A 22,337-nucleotide genomic window follows, 5' to 3' on the forward strand; every position below is an offset into this window, starting at 1 on the left:
GTGGGCATCACGACTCGCGACTTTAAGCAGCTCAAGAGGGAAAAGCAGGCAAGGTTTCGTTTTTCTGGGATGGTAAGTCTTAGGCGGTGATGGTGTAGCCATGGCGAGAGTTTTCATAGCGATGGTTCTCCTGGTTTTTGGTCTCGGGATTGGTAGCATCAGCTGCGACAGCGACGAAGAAGTGCTGCTAGCTTTGAAGCAGGGTCTACTCGATGGCAGTGGAGCGATGAGGAACTGGATCGCAGGGACTGGGTTTTGCAACTGGACAGGGATTCAGTGTGACCAACAAGATCATGTCGAGTCCATCATCTTGCCAAACAGGCTCCTCCAGGGAAGTCTTACCTTGGAGCTGGGAAGGCTCCAGCATCTCAAAGTTCTCAATTTGGAGCTCAATAACTTGACCGGGAGCATTCCACAAACTCTGGAGAATTGCTCGTCGCTGGCAAACATCTCGCTCGGATCAAACCAGCTGAGTGGTAGGATTCCTCTTCACTTGGACAGGCTTCCTGGGCTTCAAAGGCTTGACTTGTGGAACAATCTCCTCCAAGGACCCATCCCGGCCTCCCTAGGAAACGCTACCAGGATCGACTATTTCAGCCTCGGCCAAAACTTTCTCTCCGGGGCTATCCCTCCGGAGCTCGGCCGGCTTTCCAGGTTGCAAATCCTTCGGCTCTTCACGAACAACTTTGTTGGATCCTTCCCGGTTTTCTTCACGAACTGTACAAACCTCCAGATCATGAGCATCAGGAACAATTCTCTCACCGGTTTCATACCACCCGAGCTCGATCGGCTTGTTCTTCTCCAGCAACTTCGCATCCAGTCCAATTTTTTCGAAGGCTCCATTCCTCCCCACATTGGCAACATGACCAGCCTTTACTACATCGACATCTCCAGCAACAGGCTCTCGGGAAACATTCCAAGAGCTCTCGGCTCGCTCGCAAACTTACAGGAGCTCTATCTCAACAACAACACTCTCTCGGGAAGGATTCCGGAAGAAATGATCGGATGCCGAAGCCTGGGAACTCTAGACTTGTCACACAACCAGCTCGAGGGTCCTCTTCCACAAAACATTGGTAGCTTTGGCCTGACCAACTTAACTTTGGATCACAACATCATCTCCGGGAGCATACCACCAAGTTTTGGAAATTTGAGGCTCATCAACTTGGATCTCTCGCACAACCGCTTAAGTGGCAGCTTGCCTTCCACTCTTGCCAGCCTCAAGAACATCCAGCTCGCGTTTAACTTGGCATATAATTCCCTCAGCGGCAGGATACCAGCTTGGCTTGGCGATTTCCAGGTGGTGCAAAACATCTCTCTCCAGGGGAACAACTTCTCCGGGGAGATCCCCGAGAGCTTGGGCGATTGCGTGGGCTTGCAGTCACTGGACCTCTCGTTGAATCGGCTCACAGGCTCCATCCCAAGCTCGCTCGGATCGCTAAGGTTTTTGGTCTCGTTAAATCTCTCCATGAACGACCTCGAAGGTCGTGTTCCCGACGAAGGCTCTCTAAAGTCGTTCACGGAAGAATCGTTTGCTGGAAACGCACGACTGTGTGGAGCCCCAGTTAACAGGACGTGTGATTCCAGAGAAGCTGGTGGTAACAAGGCAAGGATCATCATCATTTCGGCTTCCATTGGTGGTTCGTGCTTCGTGGTGATTTTGGTCGCGACTTGGTTGACACTACGTTGCTGTTTCTCTCGAGATAATCCAGTCGCTATGGCAGAGGGAGATGATCACGCCGAAGAGCTACGAGAATATGCCGGGCCACTTATGTCCTTCACAGCCGAGGAACTTCGAAACATCACGGATGATTTCTCCCAGGAAAATCTCATCGGTGTTGGTGGCTTCTGCCGCGTCTACAAAGCCAAACTCAACAAAGAGTTTGTAGCAGTCAAGCTCTTACGGCTCGACATGGCTGGTAACGAAGTGAGCAAGAGTTTCTTCGCGGAAGTGAAGATTCTTAGCCAAGTGAGACACAGGAACCTTGTTCGATTGCTGGGACATTGCTGGTCGAGCCAGGCCAAAGCTCTCGTTCTCGAGTTTCTACCCAATGGAAGCCTTGAGCAGCATCTTAAAGGTGGCACGCTTGACTGGGAGACGAGGTTTTCTATCGCTCTCGGCGTGGCAAACGGGATGGTTTACTTGCACCAAGAGTTTGATTCACCGATCATACATTGCGATCTAAAGCCGGCCAATGTTCTCTTGGATCTGGACTTCCAGCCCCACGTCACAGACTTTGGCATCTCAAGGATCGCTCAACCGGACGAGCATGCAACGATCAGTGCTTTTAGAGGCTCCATTGGATATACTCCACCTGGTATGTACTATATCAAACTTGTATCGATATCCATTGTCCTGACAATGTGTTGTTTCTGTGTCATTTTCCAAGAATATGGAAACTCTGCGAGCATTACCACCAAAGGTGATGTTTACAGCTATGGGATTCTCTTGCTGGAGCTAGTAACAGGCAAGTCTCCGACGAGTGGAATGTTTGGAATCACTTCCACACTTCAAGAGTGGGTTCAAGACTCGTTCCCTTTGGCAGTCTCCAAGATTGTTGATCCTAGGCTTGGATCACAGTCGCAATATTATGAGCTCGAGATCCTGGAGGTGATCAGGGTCGCTTTGCTATGCACTTCGTTTCTTCCAGCAATGAGACCATCAATGCGACAAGTTCTCAATTCCATCGCGAAGCTCAGATGTGACCAGCAACTCAAGCCTATAGGATCACTCATTTCCTCTCCAAGTCCATATACATTTCCCGGAAGACAAAACTTTGAAGCACACTCTGATAAGCTATAGCTAATGAACAGAAACCGAGGAAAAGCTCCATACCTTTATGAGAGTGACATGCCAGGTTTTCGATCGAATCCTTCTCCGCCTTGTCCATGTCATTCCTTCCGACCAGAGCCGCATTTCTAGCAGTGAATCCGATAGAACCCAATCTCGCGCTATTAGCTTATAGAACTTTAAACTTCTATTTGTTAAAGACAACCGATCTTAGCTCAGTTGGTAGAGCGGAGGACTGTAGTGTTTGCTGTTCAGAGATCCTTAGGTCGCTGGTTCGATTCCGGCAGATCGGAAATTTCTAATGCAAAGCAATTGCTTTGCAATGTTTAAGACCTTTTATCGCTCTTCCTTCTTCGTTTCTTTGGACGATCATCTTCGACAGGACTTGATTGTCTCGAGTGAGCATGATCCAGTCTATTCTCAACGCGAATGCTGGGAAACGCAGCTTCAAGGGCACCAAAGAATCTTTTCCATCCCACGTAAACACCCTCGATCACCATCGCAGTGATGTCCCTTGGGACTTCATCGACCGAGCCCTGAGCAATCCGGAAACATTCCAGGTAGTCATCCCTGTCCACGAAATCGGGAGCCTTTCGCCAGCTTCCTCGAGCCTTGTCAACCAGAAGAACATTGGGAGAAACCATTGTCACACTCTGCAAGATGTGTGCCAGCATGATCCTTCCAGTTCTCCCGTTTCCATCCACAAAGGGATGGATGCTCTCGTACTGGAAGAAGAACCTCCCGCCGAGTTTGAGTAGCTTCGTGATTTTGTCTTCCTGTGATCTGCTGCCACTGAGAATTTTGCTGAGATCTCTGCTCGTCTTCCTCACGAGACCCCTGAGCGCTGAATCGATTCTCTCGGGTTTCATGAAGAAATGCTTGCCGTCTTTGGTGTCTACATAGACAACCTCGGATAAGTTCCTCAATCTCCCCGCGATGCTGGGACGAGTGAAACAAAACATCGACTTGTGAGACTCGAGAAGCAAACCAATCCCTCCGCTCCCAAATTTCTCCTCGCCCGGTCGAAAGAACCATGGAACCAGTGCTTGATTCAGCCCCCAGACGTTCTTGATTCTCTCGTCACAGTCGTCGTGCATCTCCATACCCAGGACTCCATCCTTGTGAATTGCTTGTTGGGTCTCCTGCAAGGTATCAAAGCCTTCGCCCTCGATCTTGTTCACCTGGAAGAGCCATTCTGTGGTGGCTCGAGGTGAGTAAACCTTCGCTGCCCAATCCTTTTCTGGAGCTCCTAGGTTCTCGTACCTTGAGCACATTCGTGTAATCTCTTCCACCATAGCGCTCGTGCTCATCCCCTTTTGCCGCCAGAAAGGCTTCTCTCTGTACTCCTCCATAGCAGACCTAATTGCGTTGCTCTTATTTTGCCAGCTTTTTATAGTTCAAAAGGTTAAAAGTGGAGAATTCATAATTACATTTTATTACATAAACAATGGTTTCTCCCATTCTTCTTTTGGTTGGTGCCCTTCATGCTCATTCCATGGACTGGGTAATGTCAGTAGCTAGATGTGCATGTCACAAAAAGGTGATCATTTAATAAACATAGAAGGAAGAGTAATTAAAGGTAGTAACCTATGTAAAAGTTTTTTTCCTATATAAATGTCAAGTGAGAGCAGGCAAAAACTTATAAAACTTATTGTTCATTGGGGAAATATATAAATTTCTGATCTGCCAGTTCTTAAGGGTATTTGAAGAATTAACTTAGATAAAGTTAAAAAAAGGTAAATTAAATGTAGATAATAGTTTCACAAAATTTCCAATAGAAATGAGATAATCTAATCCACAAAGGGTGCCAAAGATTTATCATAGGTCTTATAAGTAAATTTTAATTATCATTTAGATAATAAGATTACTATGGGAGAAATATTATTATTAATGTTCTTTAAAAAAATTATAATTTTGAATTTGTGTTAAAAAATACATTAATTTAATAGCTTATTAACTAGTTTTATATCATAGATAAAATATCTTTTAATCTATTATTATAAAATATATTCAATTTAGCTATTATTCTAGAATTTTAGAAAAATTTAATTTGCCTTTGCCAATTCAAAACTTTAAAATGCTCATATATCTATATAAACTAGTAATATGGAAAAATTAATTGTATTAAGTAATTTTTTACTTAATGTAGCTTTATAATTTTTAAATTTATTGTGGTAGATTATATCTTTTAAAAATATTTCAGATTATTATTCTAAAAACTCATATGATATAATGAATAGTTAGAAAAGAATGATTTTGAAAAAAGTTCAATTGAAACTCATTGCTTAAAACATTGACATTTCACAAAGTGTTTTTTAAAAGATTTTAATAAAGAACATAAAAGTTAATTGAAAATTTTGATTATTGAGTTTTTCTGTTTAATAATTTTTTATATTTTATTAATATTGGAAAATAGTTATTAACATCAAAACATTAATAAAAGTTTACAATAGATTAAAACACTTTAATCTATTATGTTCAACTAATAGCATATAAAAATTAAGTTTTTAAAAAAACTAAAGGTCAATTCTTAAATTAAAAATATTATCTTTTAATACTAGTTTGAAAAAAGCCCACAAGACAAAACAAATTTATAAATTAATATAAATAATATATTTTTAAAAATTATTATTATTTTTATTTAAAAAAGATGTTAATACTAATATTCATTCTCCATGAGATAGTATGCATTAAATTGAAAAACATTAATTTCAATTAAATGTTTTTTTGAGAAAAAAAAACATAACTATTAAGAATCACATTTTTATTATATTTAACTCACTACTCTGGAAACTAACTACATCAGTATATGACAAGTTGAAATGTTCTTTACTTTGTTTTCAGAAAATGTGAAAGTTCACACGAAAGGACAGATCTCAAAATCATTAAGATCTCAAAAATCCTTGAGCATCTCCTTGGTTTGCTCCAGCGTGATGAAGAGCACAACCGCAAATGGACCTTGCCGAGCAAAGCACGGAAGTAACCCCTTGTACAACGCAAGCACTCCCTCCGACCGGATCGTCTTCATGGCACAATCGATAGCATTCCTGTACGGCGGCGTCTTCCCAAACACCACCTTCATGTTCATCACCCTCGTCTTGATCACGTCGATCGGCTCCGACACCACCGACGTGAGAAACCCCGACGTCAAGCTTGCCACCAGGTGCGTGGCGATGCCCTCGTTGGTGATCTTGTAAAACGCCAGCGTCTCCTTGACGTGGTCGTAGCTCGCAAGCTGCACCGCGGTGACGATCATCGCCCTCTGGACCGTGAGAGAGGAGCCCCTCCACAGCGACAGGATCCCCTCGTTTCTCACCATCTGGGAGAGAGCGTCGAAAGCGTTCCTGTAGCTCCTGCGTTCTTTCGCCGGGAGCCTACCGTCGGCTTGCATTCTCACCATGACAACGTCCGCGGGATTTCCAGCTGCGGCACCGATCCCTCCGGCGATCAGAGCAGCAGCAACCTTCTGAAAGAGTGGAAGATCCGCACCACCTACAACTCCGCCACCCGAGCCACTATCGCCGCTCAACCTGTGCTTGAGCATGTCGTAAATCCCCAGCCTCGTCGAGGCGTATAGAGTCTGTCTCAGCATTGCCGCTGACACACCAGCGTAGAGTCCTGCAAATCCTTCTGCACGGACGAGCTTCGCTCCCATCACGAATGGATTCATGTAGCTTTCCTGCATCTTTCCCTGTTCTCCCTGGAGCTGCATTCTGACTTTGATCAAATCTAGCGGATGCGTCGACACTCCTGCTACTACTGAAGCTATCCAGCCTTCCACAAAGCCTTTCCATCCCATTCTCTCTACGCCAACCAGAGCCCTATTTCACAACTGTCGAGACCACCTCAATGGGAAGCGTTTTCCGCGTCGGAATCGCGAGGCCATAGATCTACGGCTGCGAAACCTTGTCAGTTTATTAAACTCAAAAAATCGTACCTTTGGTACCGCGTTACAACCCGGCCTCTTTCTGCTTGTCGTCGCTCTCGGCTGGATTCTCAAAACTCTTGCCTTCGGTGGCGGTGTTGAGGAGGTTGCCATGCTTGGGCTTGATGTGCCGGCCTGCACGAACTTTTGGTCCCCAGTTCTCTTCTGGATTGGGAAGGAACCGGGCAACGCCTTTCATTTGTGCCTTGCTTTGAGCACCACGAGCTCGAGAGAAGTCCGCCTGGAGCACACGAAGAGTTCATTAACAAAAATCTCGCTTAAGCTAAAAAATCTACGAAGCACCTGTAATTTAGCTTCCTTGCTTAAAATAATGGTTCCGGGAGTTTCTTCCTTTTGAGCTTTGACGGGGTGTTCTTTGACCTGCATACGACTTGTAAGAAACAAGAGCGAGAGAAAAGAGAGAGAGAGAGAGAGGAGCTCACCCAACAGCGCATGATATCCCATATCACTTCCATAGGCGCGTCAGTTTTGAAACCAAGAGGGGAGGCATGGGTTCCCGAGATGCGGTAGCCAGCATTCAAAACGGCAGAGCGGAAGACTATAGCCGAAGGAGGTGTACACTTGAGCGTTGCGCTCAATTCATGGATGCTCAGATAAAGTGGTACGTCTATTAATTCCTGCAAAAACACGCGCCAGTTATACTTTTGACTTCAAAAGCAAAATACTTTACCTCCGACACACTTGTTAGTATGCTATGAATTTTGTCAAACGCGGGATATCGCTTTTTTGCTTCACAAACTTGGGAAAGAATCGCGGATACCCATTCTGTGTCGTGAATAGGAGCGGCCCACATTGGTCCACCCATGTTGAAGTTTTTGCCACAGTGCTCACACTGCTGTTGTACAGTAGGCCCCAGACCAGGTAAATATCGAGTGCTGTTGTTCTTCATCACCAAAAAAAAGAAAGAAGTGTCAAATACAAAAGAATTGCGTCGATAGTACCTTCTGCACAATTCGACCCAAGGGTTGCAGGCAGAAATTGTCACATCCAACGCATTGATATACGTAAGCAAGCTTGCTGGGTGTTTGCTTCATTGCATTTGCCGATCTGTATGGTGCACAGATTCACATCAACTTAAACGATACGAGAGCTACTTACGTATATATGCGCACAAAAACTCTAATGTAAAAATCCACCGAAAGAGAAAGTACTGGTACTATATGTCTTTTGTATCTGTTGGCATGACTCTGAAGCTCAAACGTTAGAATAAAAATGTTACAAACAATAAGAAGACCACGAACCTCGATAGTCGCCAATAAAATTCGAAGAGCCATTTCATGACAATACTTTGCACGAAGAGAATAGCTCCCATACCTGTGACAACAAACATAAATACACATATATACTTGAATAAGCCCGTGAAGCATACTTGGAGTAGCAGACTTCTCCATTGTTACCACATAAGACAGCCATGTCAGTGGCAGTGCACATGAGCATGCCACCATCGGCGATTGTCTGAACCGCAGAGTCCAGAAAAATCGATGGCGAGCCGTATGGATCCAAATCAACCTGCACAGCTTTATAGAGCGCCGCATTCACCTGATGCAAAACTTACCACATCGAACTGTTTCTCATGAGTAAGCATATAAACCCGTGAATCAGCTTGCTGAGCTTCTACTTTAGATGCAGCAACAGATCCGTTCAGCTTGATATTTCTGGCGCATGCTTCCACCGCAACTGCGAAATAAAAACGCTCAAACACCTCTCATGTAGCACATAGTGGAAGCCTTACCTTTGTCACTGTCGAGCGCAAGCACGGAGGCAATACCTTCGACTTCTCGGGCATATCTCAAAGCGCGCAATCCCGAAGCTGCTAGAGCCTAGAGAGAACAAAAATTAAGAGAAAAAATAAACCAAGTCCGAGAAACAATGTACCTCGAGCACACGAATCGGCTTCGCGATGTTATTTTCAGAGCTAGAGGTCGCCTCCACTTTGGTAGAAGTTTCACCAGCACTACCATTAACTTCGACGACTTCTTCAGTCGCGGCCTTTGAATTCCTAGCTTTGATAGCAGCTTGTCTCGCAATGTGCTCCTCCTGACGCTTAGCTATAAACGATCGAAGCACCGCAATGGACATATCTCGGTTGACAACCTGGTAGAAGAACACACCGCTAAATCAAAGAAGAAAAAAAAACATATCACTTACTTGCGTCTTGTTGTAAAACACATCGTTCCCATGCTGTAGAATTTCCGCGTCGCCCTCTCGGAGAATTCGATACTCCGACACATCCACCTTGTGCTTGGTGTCCGGCGGTGCAGCTCCATTCCCATCCCTCTTGCGCTTCCCATTGTCCGCCACAGCCGGCTCTTCCATCTCGCCGCGAGAGTAAAGCCCTAGGCTTCCTTAAACCCTAAAGGAGGACCCTAAAACAGAGCACGGTTAACAAGATCAACGACACAGCTATAGTTTTCGAGGCTAATGAGAATACCATAGTCTGGAGCGATCGATTGTGCGATCTGGACGCCGTGATCCAGGAGACCAAAGTGGCTGCAGCAAGAGATCACGCTTGAGAAGGAGATGGAGTCTGGATTTACCCCGAGCTGCTGCATTCTCCGGAAGATCTCGAGGGTGCTATCGCCAGAGCGCCGAGATGTTGCTCCGATCAACGCATTCCACGATGATAGATTTAAATCCTCCTTCTTTCCCATGAAGTCGAAGAGGAGCGCGGCCGATTCGATGTCGCCGTTTGAGCTCAGAGTGTGGATCAGCGCGTCGCCAACGACACCATCGATCGACAAGTTCCAATCGCGAGCTACACCAAGAACAGCATGCATCGTCGTCAGTTCTTGAGACGGGAGCAAACTTACGAGCGTGATCCGGTCCGGAGCTTCGCCAAGTTGCTGCATTCTCCACAAAAGCTCCACAGCTCGATGATCGTGATGGTAGTTTTGTACAAACGCTGCGATCAAAGTGTTCCAGCTCACAATGTCCCTGTGGATCATCTCGTCAAAAACCATCACCGCGTCGTCCAAACTCTCACACTTACCATACACACTCAAGAGACTGTTCGCGATTTCCGTGTTGGATTCAAGCAGGCTCTCACGGATCCAGCCATGGATCTTCTTCGCAGCCCGGAGATTCGATGGTCCTGCCAAGAGTTTCAGAATGGCAAGAAACGTGATCCTGTTTGGAGACAAACCTTCAAGCAGCATGGCTTGGAAACACCGGAGAGCGCAGTGTTCTTCTTGCTGGAGGCCGATCATCAGATTCCATGAAACTAAGTCTCGGTTCTTCATCTCCCGGAAGATCACGCCAGCATCGTCTAGGCAGCCACACCTCGCAAACATACTGAGAAGTGCGTTAGAAACAATAGCATGGGCTTGGAAGCCACTCTCGAGAATGTGAGCGTGAAGGAGCCTACCATGGTCGATCGAAGAACACGAGCTTAAAGCCGTGACGAAAGTGATGCCATTGGGTTTGATCCCGAGCAGCTGCATCGTCTCGTATAGCTCTAGCGCGTCGCTGGAATGCCCACACCGGGCATACGACGCTAGCATGGAATTCCAAGCGGCTACCGCGGATGAATGATCGCCTTGCGCAAAAAAGATTTCTTCCGCGCGATCCACCCGGTTGAATCTGCCATACATGTGAATGAGCGCTACATAGACGAAAATATCCACCGCGAACCTGGATTCGTCGATCCAGGAGTGGATCGCTTCTCCTAGCTCGAGCCTGTGGCAGGCCTTGAGAACGATCGAAGCGGCGACTCGATCGAGCAGGATTCCTTCGCTCAGCATCCGCCTCAGCGAAAGAAACGCCGCTTCCATCTGGCCTTTCTTGGCGTGCTCCGCAAATAGACGCGTCCAGAACACGAGATTTTCTTGTGGACTGCCGATCTCATGCCCGCATTCTAGCCCAGAGGAGTGATTCAAGCGGCCGGAGGAGAGATCGCGGCCAGAATCTAGAGCTGAGAGGAATGCTACCTTGTCTGGAGTGGAGCGATCGCGGAAGAGCCTCAGCGCCCGGGCAATCTCATACCCTGGACCAGGAGCTTGGCTTTTTCCCTCCATTTTATTCGATACTCTCAAGAACCCTAGAAATATTTGGCTATGGATGGGGTAGTAATCGGGAGTAGCGCCACGCATCTTCATTCCAAATCGGTGAGCTCCAGCTCGGGATTCCTCCGCCTAAAGCAGCAGTTAGGTCTTGCCGATTCGCCGCTCGCGGAGAACACCGACGGCTACGCATTTCTCGTCCGGAGGTGCTCGCAGGCGGGATCGCTCTCTCTCGGCCGCCAGATTCACGCGGAGTTCCTGGCCAGCGCGCTGCTGGATCGATCCCACACCTTCGTCAACAATCTCCTGGTTCACATGTATGGGAGATTTGGGAGCGTGGAAGAGGCCTGGATCGTCTTCAACGGGATTCCTCGCCGGAACGAGTTCTCGTGGAACATCATGATGGCAGCGCTTCTCCACAACAGGGATCCCTCACAGGTCTTGGATCTCTACGAGAGAATGGGCGTGGAAGGCGTAGAGATGGACAGCTTTGCATTCTCCACAGCTCTAAGCGCGTGCTCGAGCCTGGGAGATCTGGATCAAGGCAGGAAGATCCACGAACAGATCAAACTCTCGGGTCGCAAGCTCAACACCATCGTCACCACGGCACTCTTTGACATGTATGCCAAGTGTGGCAGCCTGGAAGAAGCTAGCAGCGTTTTCTCCGCGATGAGAAGGAAGGACCGAGTGGCTTGGAACGCCATGCTTGCTGCGTATGCCGAGAACGGGCATGGCAAGGACACACTAGAGCTCTACTGGAGGATGGACTGCGAAGGTGTGAGGCCGGATAAGTTCACTTTCTCTAGTGTTCTTGACGCTTGTGCTGATCTCGGGGCTCTCGCAGTGGGAAAATCTGTCCACCAACGAGCTGCTGGCTACGACTTTGACGTGATTTTCAGCACTGCGCTGTTCAACATGTACTCCAGGTGTGGGAGCTTGGAGGACGTGAAGCTGATCTTTGAGACGCTGTCTAGAGGAGACGTTGTTTCATGGAGCGCCGTGATCTTGGCGTATGCCCGGACCGGGCATGGTCGGAAGGCACTGGAGCTGTTTCGCGACATGAATCTGGAAGGTGTGTGTCCTAACGATGTGACTCTCACCAGCATTTTGCATGCTTGCTCTCACACCGGTTTGCTGCATGATGCCAGGAGTTACTTTCTCACCATGAGCGACGACCACGGTATCAAGCAGACTCTAGAGCTCTGGGTTTGCATGGTGGATTCGTTGGGACGAGCAGGAAGGCTGAAAGACGCGGAAGAACTTGTAAGGACCATGCCGCTCTATCCGGATTTCATCGCCTGGATGACACTGCTGGGAGCTTGCAAGCTTCACAGGAACTTGGAACAGGGGCCTCGGGTCGCAGAGGAGGCACTGGAAATGCTACCGGAGAGTGCTTCTCCTTACGTGGTCCTCTTGAGCATGTACGCTCTCGCTGGCAAACACGACGAAGCCAAACGAGTGAGAAGAGCCATGGAAGAGCGGGGGATGAAAGAAACATCCGGTCGAAGCTACATCGAAGTCAGAAACAAAGTTCACGAGTTCGTGGAAGGAGAAGCTTCTTTACATCCAGAGACTCAGGCCATCAGAAATCTTCTTCAGGAGTTACATGAAGTTAATGCTGCGGAGGAAAGTGATCCATCGTCCGACCACTCCGAGAGGCTGGCGATTGGCTTCGGACTGCTGAGTACCAAACAGGGAACGCCACTGCGAGTCGTGAGCAACCTCAGTGTGTGTCCTGACTGCCACACCGCGGCGAAGAACATCTCCAAGCTCACGAAAAGAGAGATCACTGTCCGAGACTTCAGCCGCTACCATGTCTTCCGCGATGGATCCTGTACGTGCAACGATTGCTGGTGACCACCTCCATTTTCCTCCCTCAGAATCACAGGTTTGCAAAATTATTTTCAACTCTCTAATGCTACTAAACTCTTTTTTCCAGGACTTCGTGCAAAGCAGAACCAGCTCGTTTCTTTCTATACTTCTTTCTCTTCGTAAGGATAAGTATTGTGTTTCTTCTTGATTAGTTCTAACTCTTGAACTTCCAGGAGCTTTGCTTCTTTTCTCAAGCGTGAGGTTTGCCAGCCTTTGTTTTTTCTGCCACTTCTTTAAGGTTTGCAAAGCTCTAAGTCGTAACTCTTGGTTTTCCAGGAAGCTCTCCTAGTTCGTGCAAAGAGGAACCAGCTCTCTTTTCATTTCTTCTTCGTCGTGAGGTAACCGTGCTTCCTTGCTTCAAATCAAAGTGGTGAATATTCGTGTTTCATCTGTCCAGGATTCGAACTGCCCGAGTTAGGGTTGACGCAAAAAAGAGCCCTGTCTTTTGGGGTGACGTGTATGAGCGGAGGGCGGTTGGCGGCAAGGCAGCAGCGCGAAGCAAAGGTGAGCGCTTTTTCTTTTTAGCAATCGTAGCATGGCACTCTCTAAAAGTCGCGTTTTTTAGGCACATTGTGCGTGGAATGGAGAATGTAGCATGAAAGGCAGCGACACAGCCGTTTTACCCGTGCAATTTAAAAGGCTGGCTCCCAAAAGGTATGTTGAGGAAACCAGGCCTAGTCGGACACCTCCAGAGCACAGGAGGGACTCATCCAGGGCCAGTTCCTTGTTTCGTAATTTTGAGAAGGAATTGGTAGACACCTCGGCTCCAAATAGCAGCAGGAGGAACTCCAGCACGAGTTCAGCCAGCAGATTTGCAGAGACGAGCCGGCCATCGGCTTCTGATCTTCACGAACTTAGATATGGAAGGAGTAGCAGCATTTCCACGCAGTCCTCAACAACTCCTAAGGACGAGCCAGTTTTCCCAAGCAGGATTTCAGTCAGGGCTATAGAAACCAAAGACGAAGCTGACGGATGGAATGATTTTTCAACTTCCTCCATGCCTTTGCGACAGCCAGGGAAGAAACCAGGGTCTCGAGGCGGTGAAGATGAATACGAAGAAGGTGGCCGATCGAGTAGCAGGCTGAGCAATAGTGGGGGCTGTTCGTCGTCGGGAACCGGGCTCTCACAGTCATTTACTGAGATGAACTTGCGAACGAGACAGTCCTCTTTTCAAGACTCCCGGGGAAGTAGAAGCAACAGCTTGAACAGCAGATCTTCCATTCAGGGAAGGCAAGTCGCAGGTCTAGTGGGTCTGATGAACGAGGGGAACACTTGCTTCTTAAACAGCTGCTTGCAGTGCTTGGCACACACAGTCCCGCTCTCGTCAGCAATTCTAGGACCGTTTTCCGAGTTGATCCAAACCAAAGGTGCCGCAGCGAGGAGCAGGAGAGACACGGCTAGCTTGTCCGAAATGCTGGCTTATTCTTTTCGCCAGCTTCTCAAGGACCTTTGTGGAAAACCATCCTACTCGACTGCCAGTGCATCAATGCTTCTACAGAGCTTGCAAGGCTTGTCACCCCAGTTTGCTGGGAATCGACAACACGATGCTCAGGTACGAGATCTTCTTTCATTTGGTTTTTTGTTCCCTTCATATATCAAAATGCAATGCAGGAGGCGATGCGAACAATTATTGATGGGCTTCATGAAGCATTGAATCGAAAACCACCCGGGCGTCCAAAATGTCCAGAGCCTCCTCCCACAACACCGGAAGCGGAGATTGCAGATATTTGCTGGGAACATCACAAAATGTGGAACAACTCCGTGATTCAGGATATCTTCTGCGGTAAACTTTTTTGTTTCTTTATTTGTTTTTCTTCTTGATAGCTTACAATTTCCTGCCTGACAGGACAGCTGCAGAGTGCCATAGAATGCTCGGTGTGCCACAGAAAGTCGCATTGTTTTGATCCTTTCCTGGATTTGTCACTCCCACTTTCAAAGAGCGGTGGCTCTGATAACTTCAGGACCTTCGGCAGCAGCCGCTCGAGGATGACGATCGAGGATTGTCTCTCGGCGTTTGTCGCTCCCGAGACACTGGACCCGTCCAACAAGTACTATTGTTCCGGTTGCAAGGTACGTAGAGTTCATCCTCGTTATCAAATAATAAGGGAACTTTACACAGATGCATCGTCAAAGATCTACATCTCTTCATCCTCGTTCTCTTAACTGCAGGCTCCACAAATCTCTACCAAGAAACTCAGCATTTACAGGGCTCCTTCGGTCTTAGTCCTCCACATCAAGGTAAAAGTTGGCTTATAATTTCTTCAAGCAATCTCATGGTGTTCTCTTCTCTTTTGTTTCTCAGAGATTCTATGGTGTAGAACCACGCTCCTACAGAAAGGATGACCGGCCCGTTGTGTATCCTCTCAATGGACTTGATCTTAGCAGTTTCATGAGGTAAAAATTTCATTTTTTTTCGATTGGAAGACTGTTACTATAGCTTGATTTTTGCAGCACGACTGCCAAGAGGCATTTGTCCCAACAGCAGGCAACGTATGATTTATATGGTGTTTGCTCGCATTTTGGATCACTAGGCTATGGACACTACACCGCGACGTGTAGAAGTGTTGACAATGGCTGGTATTGTTACAACGATAGTAGCGTTACTTCTGTACAGGACCCGGTTGATTCTTCAGCCTACATCCTCTTTTATCAGAGGAGTTAAAAGGCAAGTTTTTTCTTTGTTTTATTTTATTTTGTACCAAACTTTTACATTTTTTTCAACTTTGTTTGGTTACCACCAGTTTTGGTACCTATTAGCGATATAATAAGATCTCTGGTAAGTTTTACTCCAGCTTGGGCACCACAATGAAATTTTGTTTAGTTGTATTAGCAATCGTTTCACTCACACAGGTAATTTTACGAATAGGTTCTTTACTTGTCAATAATTCCCTTTGTTTTTGCAGCTAGCTCTATCTCTAGATATAAATTTACTAAATTCCACATGCTATGGTTATAAACAAAGGTTGCTCGAATTTGATTTCTATCTTCATACCATTCGTACCGCGATCAACAGTTCTCTTGAAGTTAACGAAACTCCTGTGACAGGGCTTGCACGTCAATTCCCTCCATATAGTTTTGGCTATACTTTTGCTTTCAATCGCAAGCTAACCTCAAGTTTTGAGTATACGTCTCCAGAAATCGGTCGCATGGAAGGATACACTGCAGTTCCCAGCGCAGGCCAGGAATTTACTCAGGCCGATTTTAATTTTACCACACCAGCTTCTGGATATTTTACTGTGGCAGGGTATACAGATTTTACACTGTTAACGAACAAATACATTGTAAATGGAGGCATTGGAGATTTTGCATACTCAATTGGACAAGTGATTGTCACCACTGCATTTAACTACACAGGCAACAACTTTGTGTTTCTATGCAAAGCCTCACTTACTGTCCTCAAGCTTTGTTAGAAGAATAAGTAATAAAATCGAGAAAAGTTCTTATTCTTATTACTATTATTGCATGCTCACTCAAAATAATTCCAAGTTTATGAGTTTGTACCATACTATCTATTGTGATTTAACTAAATGAAAACGTACTAATTTTGAATAGAATTTAAGATTTTAATTTTTTTTTCTTAATAATAAATTATAACCAGGGTTATAATGGCGAAGCGCAAGTGGGGCGAGGAGGAGGAGAGCGTTGTCATGAACGTCCACGGCTTCAACAGCGCCTGGTCCTTCAATCCAGGCACCAAAGTTGACGAAGTGAAGAGCCTGGTATCCATGCAGTTCTCGGTGCCTTTCATGGAGATCTCCGTCGTCCAGGACGGATTGGTAGCACCAGCGGCGATGCAAAGCTGCGAAAGCTTGAAGCCCGGCCTCAAGTACCGCGTGGAGCGAAGCTGCCCTCGCCGCAAATCATTCGCCCTCGGCACCATAGTCCGGCCCTCCGTCAACTTTCACGTGAATGCACTTCCAGCGATCGCCGAGGTCGCGTCCATGCTCTCCCAAGGCAAGTACTGCGTGCTGTGTGGCCCGCGCCAGAGCGGCAAGACCACGGCCGCGCAAGCCGTCCGGCAGCGCCTCTCCGCGATCGTGGTTTACTTGGATGGCCTGTTCTTCCGAAAGGATTGGAGCGAGAGCAAGTTCTGGGGACATCTTTGGGACTCGTTGCACGCCAAGTGCCCGCAGCTCTTCAGAGCTCGCCCCGCGCAAGACGAGTACACCGACTTGAGCTTCCGGATGCTGTTTCTCAAGACGGCGTCGCAGATGGTCCCCGTGACGCTCATTCTGGATCGAGCTGAATCGTTGCTGGGTGCCTCCGCCGAGTGCCTTGAGAGGTTTTTCAGCACGCTCAGGAACATGAGGAGAAGGATGGGCGACTACAACTTGAAAGGATTGCTGCTGGTTGGGATCGAGACGGTGAAGGATCTCCTCGAAAGTCGGCGTTGTAACGATGGTTGCAGCATGATCACGCGCGAGCCATTTCCAGACGAGTATCTTGCAGAATGCCAAGGCTTCACGCGGCAAGAGGTGAAAAGGTTGCTGATCCAAGCAGCCGGCGAGCTCGTTCCAGCGGCGGCGCAGAGATTCGAGGTGGCGCGCTTGGCTGAAGCGGTGGTGGCGTTCACAGGCGGCCACAAAGGCTTAGTCGTGGTGGTACTCGATCGAGTGGTCGCTCACGAGTTTTTCAAGACCCAGGATCTCTGGTCACATCACAGCGACCTCGGTGCGTACGCTTTCAGTCGAGCTGGTTACAAGCGGGCTCTGGAGAGATTCAAGCAGCGAAGCAGTGATCTCCTCCAGTTCCTCCAGACGAGCGGCCTCCAGTGCGATGCTGGAAAGGTGGCGGAGTTTCGAGAGCTCATCGCCGACGGCGTTCTTGCGGCGAGGGAATCGCCACAACAAGATCATGGCGGCCTGAAGTACAACCTTCGCATTTCATCGCCAATGCTCCGGAGTCTCATCTTGCGCCGCTGCGTGATCAAACGACAGGGGACGATCACAGGCCCAGCTCCGGATCCTCGGGTCCGGCTAGCGAGGGAGTGGCTGATCATCCAAACGATCAAGGCTCTGGACGGGGCGACGATGTGCGGCGATGAGATCTCGCAGTACAGCCGCGAGTTCGCGTTCTTCGCCAGGATTAAGTCTGTTCTTGCGGAAGCATACCCTCTCGCAAATGCCATCGTCCTCGCTCACACGAAAGTATCAAAGGATGGGCTCGCGCTGCTCGACGAGGAGGACTGTCTCGAGATTCAAGTCCGCTATGGTTTCGAGAAGTTTGGATTCGTGCTCGCGGTGGAGGGTGACGATGATTTGCAGGCCATGGCGCAGAGATACCACAAGAAGCATGGCTGCCAGGTATATGTGATCAGCTTCCGGGACGAGCCGTTGTTGATCACGCCGGTGAACGAGTCCGTGATCTTCGTTTCGGTGCGGTTTTGCGCGACTAGCGGGGAGATGACTTTCAAGAATTCGCAAGGGACTGAAACGAAGGTGGACAATCTGGCGTTGGAGAAGTGGGGCGGCGAGTTTTCCTTCGATGATCTCGTATAGAAAAGCTTTGCAATTCATTACTTTTAGAGCTTCATCTTACTTTCAAAGCCATTCTCTAGAGATTTAGTACCTCTCCCACCGCTTTCCACCAGATTTTTGATTGAAAAAATGAGCTCCCTATCTTCTAGCAGAGTTTCCACATGAGTGAGAGTCCCTGGATTTTTTAGAGTGAGTCAGAAATCTCGGCAAAACAAGCAAGCATTGACTTACTGAATCTCCAGTAATGCTTTGGATTCGTTGGATCGTTGATAGTTTCCTCGTTGGCCGGTCGGCCTGTATACTCCTCCTTGAGAGCAAGAAGGTCCTGCAGCACAAGTCAACTTAGCAAACTTTTAGAAACTTTGCAAACGTACCTGGAGAGGGAAAATGGCCCACATTGACGGCGATTTCATGTGTTGTTCGATTATAACTCGCGCCACATCTGGTACGCACTGAGCAGGAGGGGACTCACTCATTCCCAGATAGTCTTTGTAGAATCGGATTCGTCTGCCTTCGTCATCCTCCCACCAAGCACGCATAGTCGAGCAGTCATGACACGAAGGTGCACAGACCTTGTAAACACCGGCAAATGTCAGGGATCATGTTGTTGGATGCTGTGATTAGTTACCGTCATGTATTCGTATTCCAGTGGATTGCCAAACTCCTGGCCTGGAGTGCTGGGCATCCGTTGGATCCTCAGTCCAAGCAGGCCAAGCTCGTTAAGAACCTGGAAAGTTTTTGCTTTTTAGTCTTACAATCATTGGAATACAAGTTTGCTTACCGGAGCAACGCATGCCGGGACCATTCCAAGGTCCTCTCCACAAGTTAGCATTTCAGACGAGCTCATTAAAACTGGAAGCGTTTTTAAAGCGTTTTCGCGCCAGAGGCCTTCTTGCCTGTGATAGAAGTAGTCATAGTACAATCTCTGCAAGACGTTCTTGCTGCATAGAGCAAAACCACCGAGTCATTTCGAAGAAGGGAAGAAAAACACTACACTAAGTACCTGTGCTCGTCAAGCTCCTTGAAATTTGATGTGTCCTCCATTCCAAATCTCGGATAGAACTTTCTACTGTCCTCTGGGTCCCTCATCAAGACAACGTCCTAGATATGCAAAAAGAGGCTCTAGAGAAAACCGGTTAATTTCCATGATGCTGCTTACACGTAGAAGGTCGAACAATGCACCCTTGATTTGTTCCTGCTTTTTCGAGTCTTCAAGTTGACTAACAGCTCCAAGAATTTTCCTTTCTGTATCGTACTCTTTCTTGAACTGCAAACACGCCGGTTAGAATTTAAGAGAAATGCGGTGAAAGGAGAAACGACACCTTGTAGCACAAATGTTCGTACTCATCAAAATACTTGGACGCAATCTCAGACCACGCGTCTCCAAATTTTGCCTGGTAATGGGAGTTAGAGCGAGTGAAACATTTTGATCAAGCTCACTTGCAAAGTATGACATCGAACGTATGGTTCGCTAAGACGATTGAAATCCCAAATTCCTTGTGCTTCCAGCTCTTCCTGCAAAATCAAGTTGTACATAAGCATTTCACTAAGTTGCCAAACTCTGTTTACCTGCGTCAATGGAAGCGACGGTCGAAACTTGCCCGTAAGACCTGTAACAGCGTGCGCAGGCAGCTCCCAGATGCGAAAAAATCCTAGAATGTGATCAATCCTGTAAGCCGTGAAGTACTTGGACATCTGCAAGAAAAATGAGTTGTGTGGAGAATCTCAAATGTGTCCGTTCAAACCTGAGTTAAACGAGCTCTCCACCATGCAAAGTTATCTTTGGACATTTCTTCCCAGTTGTAAGTAGGAAATCCCCAGTTTTGCCCGTTCTTATCGAAATAGTCTGGAGGAGCACCCGTCGATGTATTCATTCGAAACAATGTGGGAAACACCCATGTATCCACACTGTTTCTATCGACACCAATGGGAAGATCTCCTTTCAAAACAACGCCATTGTTTCGAGCGTACTCAGACGCTTCAGTGAGCTGGGGAAAAAAAAAAAAAAAAAAACATTAAGTGGTAGAAAGCAAAAAGTGGCATATTTAATTAACAACCTGAGAATGAAGATGATACTGAAGAAAGTATGTGAAAGAGATCAAGTTGTAATGGTCAGAAGAAGGAGACACAAGCTTTTCTAGCTGTAGCAAAAGGCACAATTTTAATGATGTTTGTTTACCTTATAAGAGTAGTTTACCTTTTCAGGCGAAAATGTTGAAAAGCGACCCCATTGAGAATGATCAGCGGTGCCGAAAAGGTCACGCAAAAAGCAAAAAGCAGCAAATGGTTCTAACCAGTGCTGCAAAATCAGAAGCTTTAGACAAAGGATTTCCACAGTTGCTTTCCACTTCACCTTATTTTCGTCAAAGTAAGTCTTAAACTTTGAGGAATTAAACGCGGCTTCTTTTTCTATGTGAAAAATCTTTTTAGCTATAGACAGCTTTGTCTTCATGGTTCCTTCATAGTCAACATCCTGCATTTGGAGACAGTCAATAACTGAGTAAACTAAAGTCAGGCTAACCTTTAGATCGAGCTTCTTTCTTGCTTGGGAAATCTCGTCCTGTAATGCGTCATCAGTTTGCTATCACCCTCAAATAAATCAATCACCAAACCTGGAGTTCTTGAGGCAATCTTTCAGTCATGGCTTCCAAGCTCAAATAAAGCGGGTGTAGAGCGAATACTGAAAGTGAGCTGTGCAACGAAGGATCACTCAAATCTCAGGTGTGACATATTTACCTGTATGGATACGAGTCCCACCACATCCCGTGCACGGAAGTATCATTAACTGGTAGCAACTGTAGAAGCCTCAATCCAGACTTCACTGCTAAATCCACAAGCAGTTTCAGGTCCAAAAACTCGCCCGCTCCAACGTCCGCATGCGTCCTTATTGAAAAAACAGGGATGGCAAGGCCAGCACCTCTCCACAGATCACCCTGGAAAAAGTATGTGACTTCATTTTCAAAGATTACCAAGCCAACCTTGAAATGTCCATCCGATACTATGATCAGGGAAGATGGTTTTCTCCATGTAGAATCAAGTGACAACTTGCGGCCATCGCCAAGCTCGCACGTCACTTCTCCACGGAGATCTTTCAGAAAGTAGATGTACGTGCTTATGTCAAGGTCAACAATAGAAAATCAAGGAAAAAGAATGATGAAAAATGTAGGATATTTCACGGGAAAGTCTTGTTTATCGATTGCACAGCAGCCATGCCAGCTTGAATCGCCCGTTCTCGTAAGCTTAAGTGCTGATTCATAGTCCCAGCTTCCAAGAGAACTCGAACTTCCAGTAACATAAACCTGCATTAACGTTCCAGTTGTAAGAAAACCAAAAGGCGTATAGAGTGGTGAATTTTCTTACAGTTTGCCCATTCTCTAAGATGGAACAACTGAGCTGAAAGCAGACACCAATTTTTCCTGTTCAAACAACACCCTTTCTTTGAGAAACAAACAAATAAGCGAGAAAATAACGATGGAAACTATGATCCAAAAGCTTTAGAAAACGTACCACGATCTTTGAGGAGCTCGGCGCCATAGCTGCCGGTAGAGGGAGTACTAGTCTCCTCACAAGTGCTACTAGGCTTGGAGTTTCTAAAAATTGCGTCACGGAAAGCACTGCGTGACAGCAAACTCTCTGGAGAACAGCCTTCCTGTAGATAAAAATTCGCTACAACAAAGAAATTTGATCAAGAAAAGTACCTGCCAGAGATCATATAGATCAACAATGCTGCCATTGGGAATTCCATCCGGAAGAACAAAGCTCCGGGGAATTCCAGCCTCCCTCCTGACCGCATTGCGCTTGTCATCCACAACGCAATACGAGTAGCGCGCCTGGAATCCCTCGCGCACGGCCAGCTGCGCGGTCCAGACCAGCTCGCCGAGCTCCTCGTCGTGGTGTGGAACCATCGCCAGTCCCTGGTGGAGATTCCAGCTGCCGAGCGAGGAATGCGAACCTGTGACGATGAGATTCTGGCCCCATTGCGTGAAATATGGAATCCGGAAGCGCAGACTGACGCGCCGCGGCTCCGCTGCCCTCTCTCGATCGATCGCGCGCGAGGAATCCATCCCTGGCGCATCCATCGCGTCGCGCGGTGAATGGAGGACATTTCCCCATGAAAAGAACAAAAGAGCCTGGTATCGAACACGAGACTCATGACACTAGTGACACGTAGCACACTGGCATATGCACGTTAGCATAGTGGTATATCCTTCGAATATTAGGGTTCATGCGTGGAGGATTGCGCGCTTCTATCAGGT

General features: G+C 47.2%; 8 protein-coding genes and 1 non-coding gene across 10 annotated transcripts; 5 read left to right on the forward strand and 4 right to left on the reverse strand.

Moving 5' to 3' along the window:
- Positions 1–22: 22 nt before the first annotated feature.
- Positions 23–2,836, forward strand: LOC9660363 (LRR receptor-like serine/threonine-protein kinase FLS2). Its single transcript, XM_002979131.2, has 2 exons — positions 23–2,315; positions 2,388–2,836. The coding sequence occupies exons 1-2, from the start codon at positions 101–103 to the stop codon at positions 2,798–2,800; spliced, it is 2,628 nt and encodes an 875-aa protein (XP_002979177.2). The 5' UTR covers positions 23–100; the 3' UTR covers positions 2,801–2,836.
- A 156-nt stretch (positions 2,837–2,992) lies between these two features.
- Positions 2,993–3,081, forward strand: TRNAY-GUA. The gene is given in 2 exon segments: positions 2,993–3,029; positions 3,046–3,081. It is a non-coding gene; the product is annotated as a tRNA-Tyr (tRNA).
- Positions 3,082–5,596: 2,515 nt separating this feature from the next.
- On the reverse strand, positions 5,597–6,588 carry LOC9633834 (mitochondrial uncoupling protein 5). Its single transcript, XM_002979283.2, has one exon. The coding sequence runs from the start codon at positions 6,585–6,587 to the stop codon at positions 5,682–5,684; it is 906 nt and encodes a 301-aa protein (XP_002979329.1). The 5' UTR covers position 6,588; the 3' UTR covers positions 5,597–5,681.
- Positions 6,589–6,679: 91 nt separating this feature from the next.
- Positions 6,680–9,364, reverse strand: LOC9633835 (probable tRNA (guanine(26)-N(2))-dimethyltransferase 2). The gene is made up of 13 exons (XM_002979284.2): positions 9,272–9,364; positions 8,883–9,224; positions 8,610–8,828; positions 8,467–8,554; positions 8,290–8,411; positions 8,104–8,243; positions 7,976–8,048; positions 7,833–7,921; positions 7,676–7,781; positions 7,405–7,617; positions 7,157–7,351; positions 7,017–7,094; positions 6,680–6,954 (listed from the first exon to the last, which is right to left on the reverse strand). The coding sequence occupies exons 2-13, from the start codon at positions 9,048–9,050 to the stop codon at positions 6,739–6,741; spliced, it is 1,707 nt and encodes a 568-aa protein (XP_002979330.2). The 5' UTR covers positions 9,051–9,224; positions 9,272–9,364; the 3' UTR covers positions 6,680–6,738.
- On the reverse strand, positions 9,117–10,573 carry LOC112349608 (pentatricopeptide repeat-containing protein At1g19720-like). The gene is made up of 5 exons (XM_024684324.1): positions 10,365–10,573; positions 10,099–10,313; positions 9,877–10,025; positions 9,545–9,825; positions 9,117–9,489 (listed from the first exon to the last, which is right to left on the reverse strand). Exons 3-5 carry the CDS (start codon positions 10,022–10,024, stop codon positions 9,442–9,444), a joined length of 477 nt encoding a protein of 158 aa, XP_024540092.1. The 5' UTR covers position 10,025; positions 10,099–10,313; positions 10,365–10,573; the 3' UTR covers positions 9,117–9,441.
- A 213-nt stretch (positions 10,574–10,786) lies between these two features.
- Positions 10,787–13,063, forward strand: LOC9633836 (pentatricopeptide repeat-containing protein At3g12770). The gene is made up of 4 exons (XM_002979132.2): positions 10,787–11,507; positions 11,577–12,620; positions 12,672–12,942; positions 13,002–13,063. The coding sequence occupies exons 1-2, from the start codon at positions 10,787–10,789 to the stop codon at positions 12,587–12,589; spliced, it is 1,734 nt and encodes a 577-aa protein (XP_002979178.2). The 3' UTR covers positions 12,590–12,620; positions 12,672–12,942; positions 13,002–13,063.
- LOC9660365 (ubiquitin carboxyl-terminal hydrolase 8) lies at positions 13,064–15,108 on the forward strand. Its single transcript, XM_024684180.1, has 8 exons — positions 13,064–13,108; positions 13,207–13,258; positions 13,360–14,156; positions 14,216–14,387; positions 14,451–14,674; positions 14,724–14,842; positions 14,907–14,998; positions 15,042–15,108. The coding sequence occupies exons 1-6, from the start codon at positions 13,064–13,066 to the stop codon at positions 14,826–14,828; spliced, it is 1,395 nt and encodes a 464-aa protein (XP_024539948.1). The 3' UTR covers positions 14,829–14,842; positions 14,907–14,998; positions 15,042–15,108.
- A 241-nt stretch (positions 15,109–15,349) lies between these two features.
- Positions 15,350–16,056, forward strand: LOC112349620. The gene is made up of 2 exons (XM_024684354.1): positions 15,350–15,454; positions 15,508–16,056. The coding sequence occupies exons 1-2, from the start codon at positions 15,410–15,412 to the stop codon at positions 16,012–16,014; spliced, it is 552 nt and encodes a 183-aa protein (XP_024540122.1). The 5' UTR covers positions 15,350–15,409; the 3' UTR covers positions 16,015–16,056.
- A 2,038-nt stretch (positions 16,057–18,094) lies between these two features.
- On the reverse strand, positions 18,095–22,191 carry LOC9660366 (4-alpha-glucanotransferase DPE2). 2 transcript variants are annotated; one of them, XM_024684336.1, is made up of 22 exons: positions 21,780–22,191; positions 21,589–21,730; positions 21,442–21,497; positions 21,253–21,380; positions 21,060–21,189; positions 20,818–21,014; positions 20,694–20,772; positions 20,603–20,641; positions 20,435–20,554; positions 20,279–20,380; positions 20,139–20,222; positions 19,827–20,069; positions 19,651–19,776; positions 19,522–19,596; positions 19,404–19,475; positions 19,241–19,348; positions 19,085–19,182; positions 18,863–19,022; positions 18,710–18,808; positions 18,456–18,653; positions 18,313–18,406; positions 18,095–18,256 (listed from the first exon to the last, which is right to left on the reverse strand). In XM_024684336.1, the coding sequence occupies exons 1-22, from the start codon at positions 22,158–22,160 to the stop codon at positions 18,126–18,128; spliced, it is 2,862 nt and encodes a 953-aa protein (XP_024540104.1). In that variant the 5' UTR covers positions 22,161–22,191; the 3' UTR covers positions 18,095–18,125. The 2 variants fall into 2 exon arrangements, with proteins under 2 accessions (XP_024540104.1, XP_024540103.1); XM_024684335.1 differs by having other exon boundaries at positions 20,435–20,641.
- Between the last annotated feature and the right edge of the window lie 146 nt (positions 22,192–22,337).

Source organism: Selaginella moellendorffii, unplaced genomic scaffold (genome assembly GCF_000143415.4).
Source record: "Selaginella moellendorffii unplaced genomic scaffold, v1.0 SELMOscaffold_40, whole genome shotgun sequence".
Lineage (NCBI taxonomy): Eukaryota > Viridiplantae > Streptophyta > Lycopodiopsida > Selaginellales > Selaginellaceae > Selaginella > Selaginella moellendorffii.

Excerpts from the sequence above, each read along its gene's own strand:
- LOC112349608 (XM_024684324.1), bottom strand. The coding sequence starts at position 10,024 with ATGTTTGCGAGGTGTGGCTGCCTAGACGATGCTGGCGTGATCTTCCGG. Across the intron at positions 9,826-9,876 it reads CCAAGCCATGCTGCTTGAAG|GACCATCGAATCTCCGGGCT; the intron begins GTTTGTCTCCAA and ends AACTCTTGGCAG. Across the intron at positions 9,490-9,544 it reads CTCCGGACCGGATCACGCTC|CTCGCGATTGGAACTTGTCG; the intron begins GTAAGTTTGCTC and ends TTCTTGGTGTAG.
- LOC9633835 (XM_002979284.2), bottom strand. The coding sequence starts at position 9,050 with ATGGAAGAGCCGGCTGTGGCGGACAATGGGAAGCGCAAGAGGGATGGG. Across the intron at positions 8,829-8,882 it reads TGTTTTACAACAAGACGCAA|GTTGTCAACCGAGATATGTC; the intron begins GTAAGTGATATG and ends TTCTTCTACCAG. Across the intron at positions 7,618-7,675 it reads TGGGTCGAATTGTGCAGAAG|AACAACAGCACTCGATATTT; the intron begins GTACTATCGACG and ends TTGGTGATGAAG.
- LOC112349620 (XM_024684354.1), top strand. The coding sequence starts at position 15,410 with ATGAAATTTTGTTTAGTTGTATTAGCAATCGTTTCACTCACACAG. Across the intron at positions 15,455-15,507 it reads CAATCGTTTCACTCACACAG|CTAGCTCTATCTCTAGATAT; the intron begins GTAATTTTACGA and ends TTGTTTTTGCAG.
- LOC9660363 (XM_002979131.2), top strand. The coding sequence starts at position 101 with ATGGCGAGAGTTTTCATAGCGATGGTTCTCCTGGTTTTTGGTCTCGGG. Across the intron at positions 2,316-2,387 it reads CATTGGATATACTCCACCTG|AATATGGAAACTCTGCGAGC; the intron begins GTATGTACTATA and ends TCATTTTCCAAG.
- LOC9660365 (XM_024684180.1), top strand. The coding sequence starts at position 13,064 with ATGAGCGGAGGGCGGTTGGCGGCAAGGCAGCAGCGCGAAGCAAAG. Across the intron at positions 13,109-13,206 it reads GGCAGCAGCGCGAAGCAAAG|GCAGCGACACAGCCGTTTTA; the intron begins GTGAGCGCTTTT and ends GTAGCATGAAAG. Across the intron at positions 13,259-13,359 it reads AAAAGGCTGGCTCCCAAAAG|ACACCTCGGCTCCAAATAGC; the intron begins GTATGTTGAGGA and ends AGGAATTGGTAG.
- LOC9633834 (XM_002979283.2), bottom strand. The coding sequence starts at position 6,587 with ATGGGATGGAAAGGCTTTGTGGAAGGCTGGATAGCTTCAGTAGTAGCA.
- LOC9660366 (XM_024684335.1), bottom strand. The coding sequence starts at position 22,160 with ATGGATGCGCCAGGGATGGATTCCTCGCGCGCGATCGATCGAGAGAGG. Across the intron at positions 20,223-20,278 it reads CAACATTTTCGCCTGAAAAG|CTAGAAAAGCTTGTGTCTCC; the intron begins GTAAACTACTCT and ends CTTTTGCTACAG. Across the intron at positions 18,809-18,862 it reads TCCCGGCATGCGTTGCTCCG|GTTCTTAACGAGCTTGGCCT; the intron begins GTAAGCAAACTT and ends AAAACTTTCCAG.
- LOC9633836 (XM_002979132.2), top strand. The coding sequence starts at position 10,787 with ATGGATGGGGTAGTAATCGGGAGTAGCGCCACGCATCTTCATTCCAAA. Across the intron at positions 11,508-11,576 it reads CTGGAGGATGGACTGCGAAG|TGGGAAAATCTGTCCACCAA; the intron begins GTGTGAGGCCGG and ends GGGCTCTCGCAG.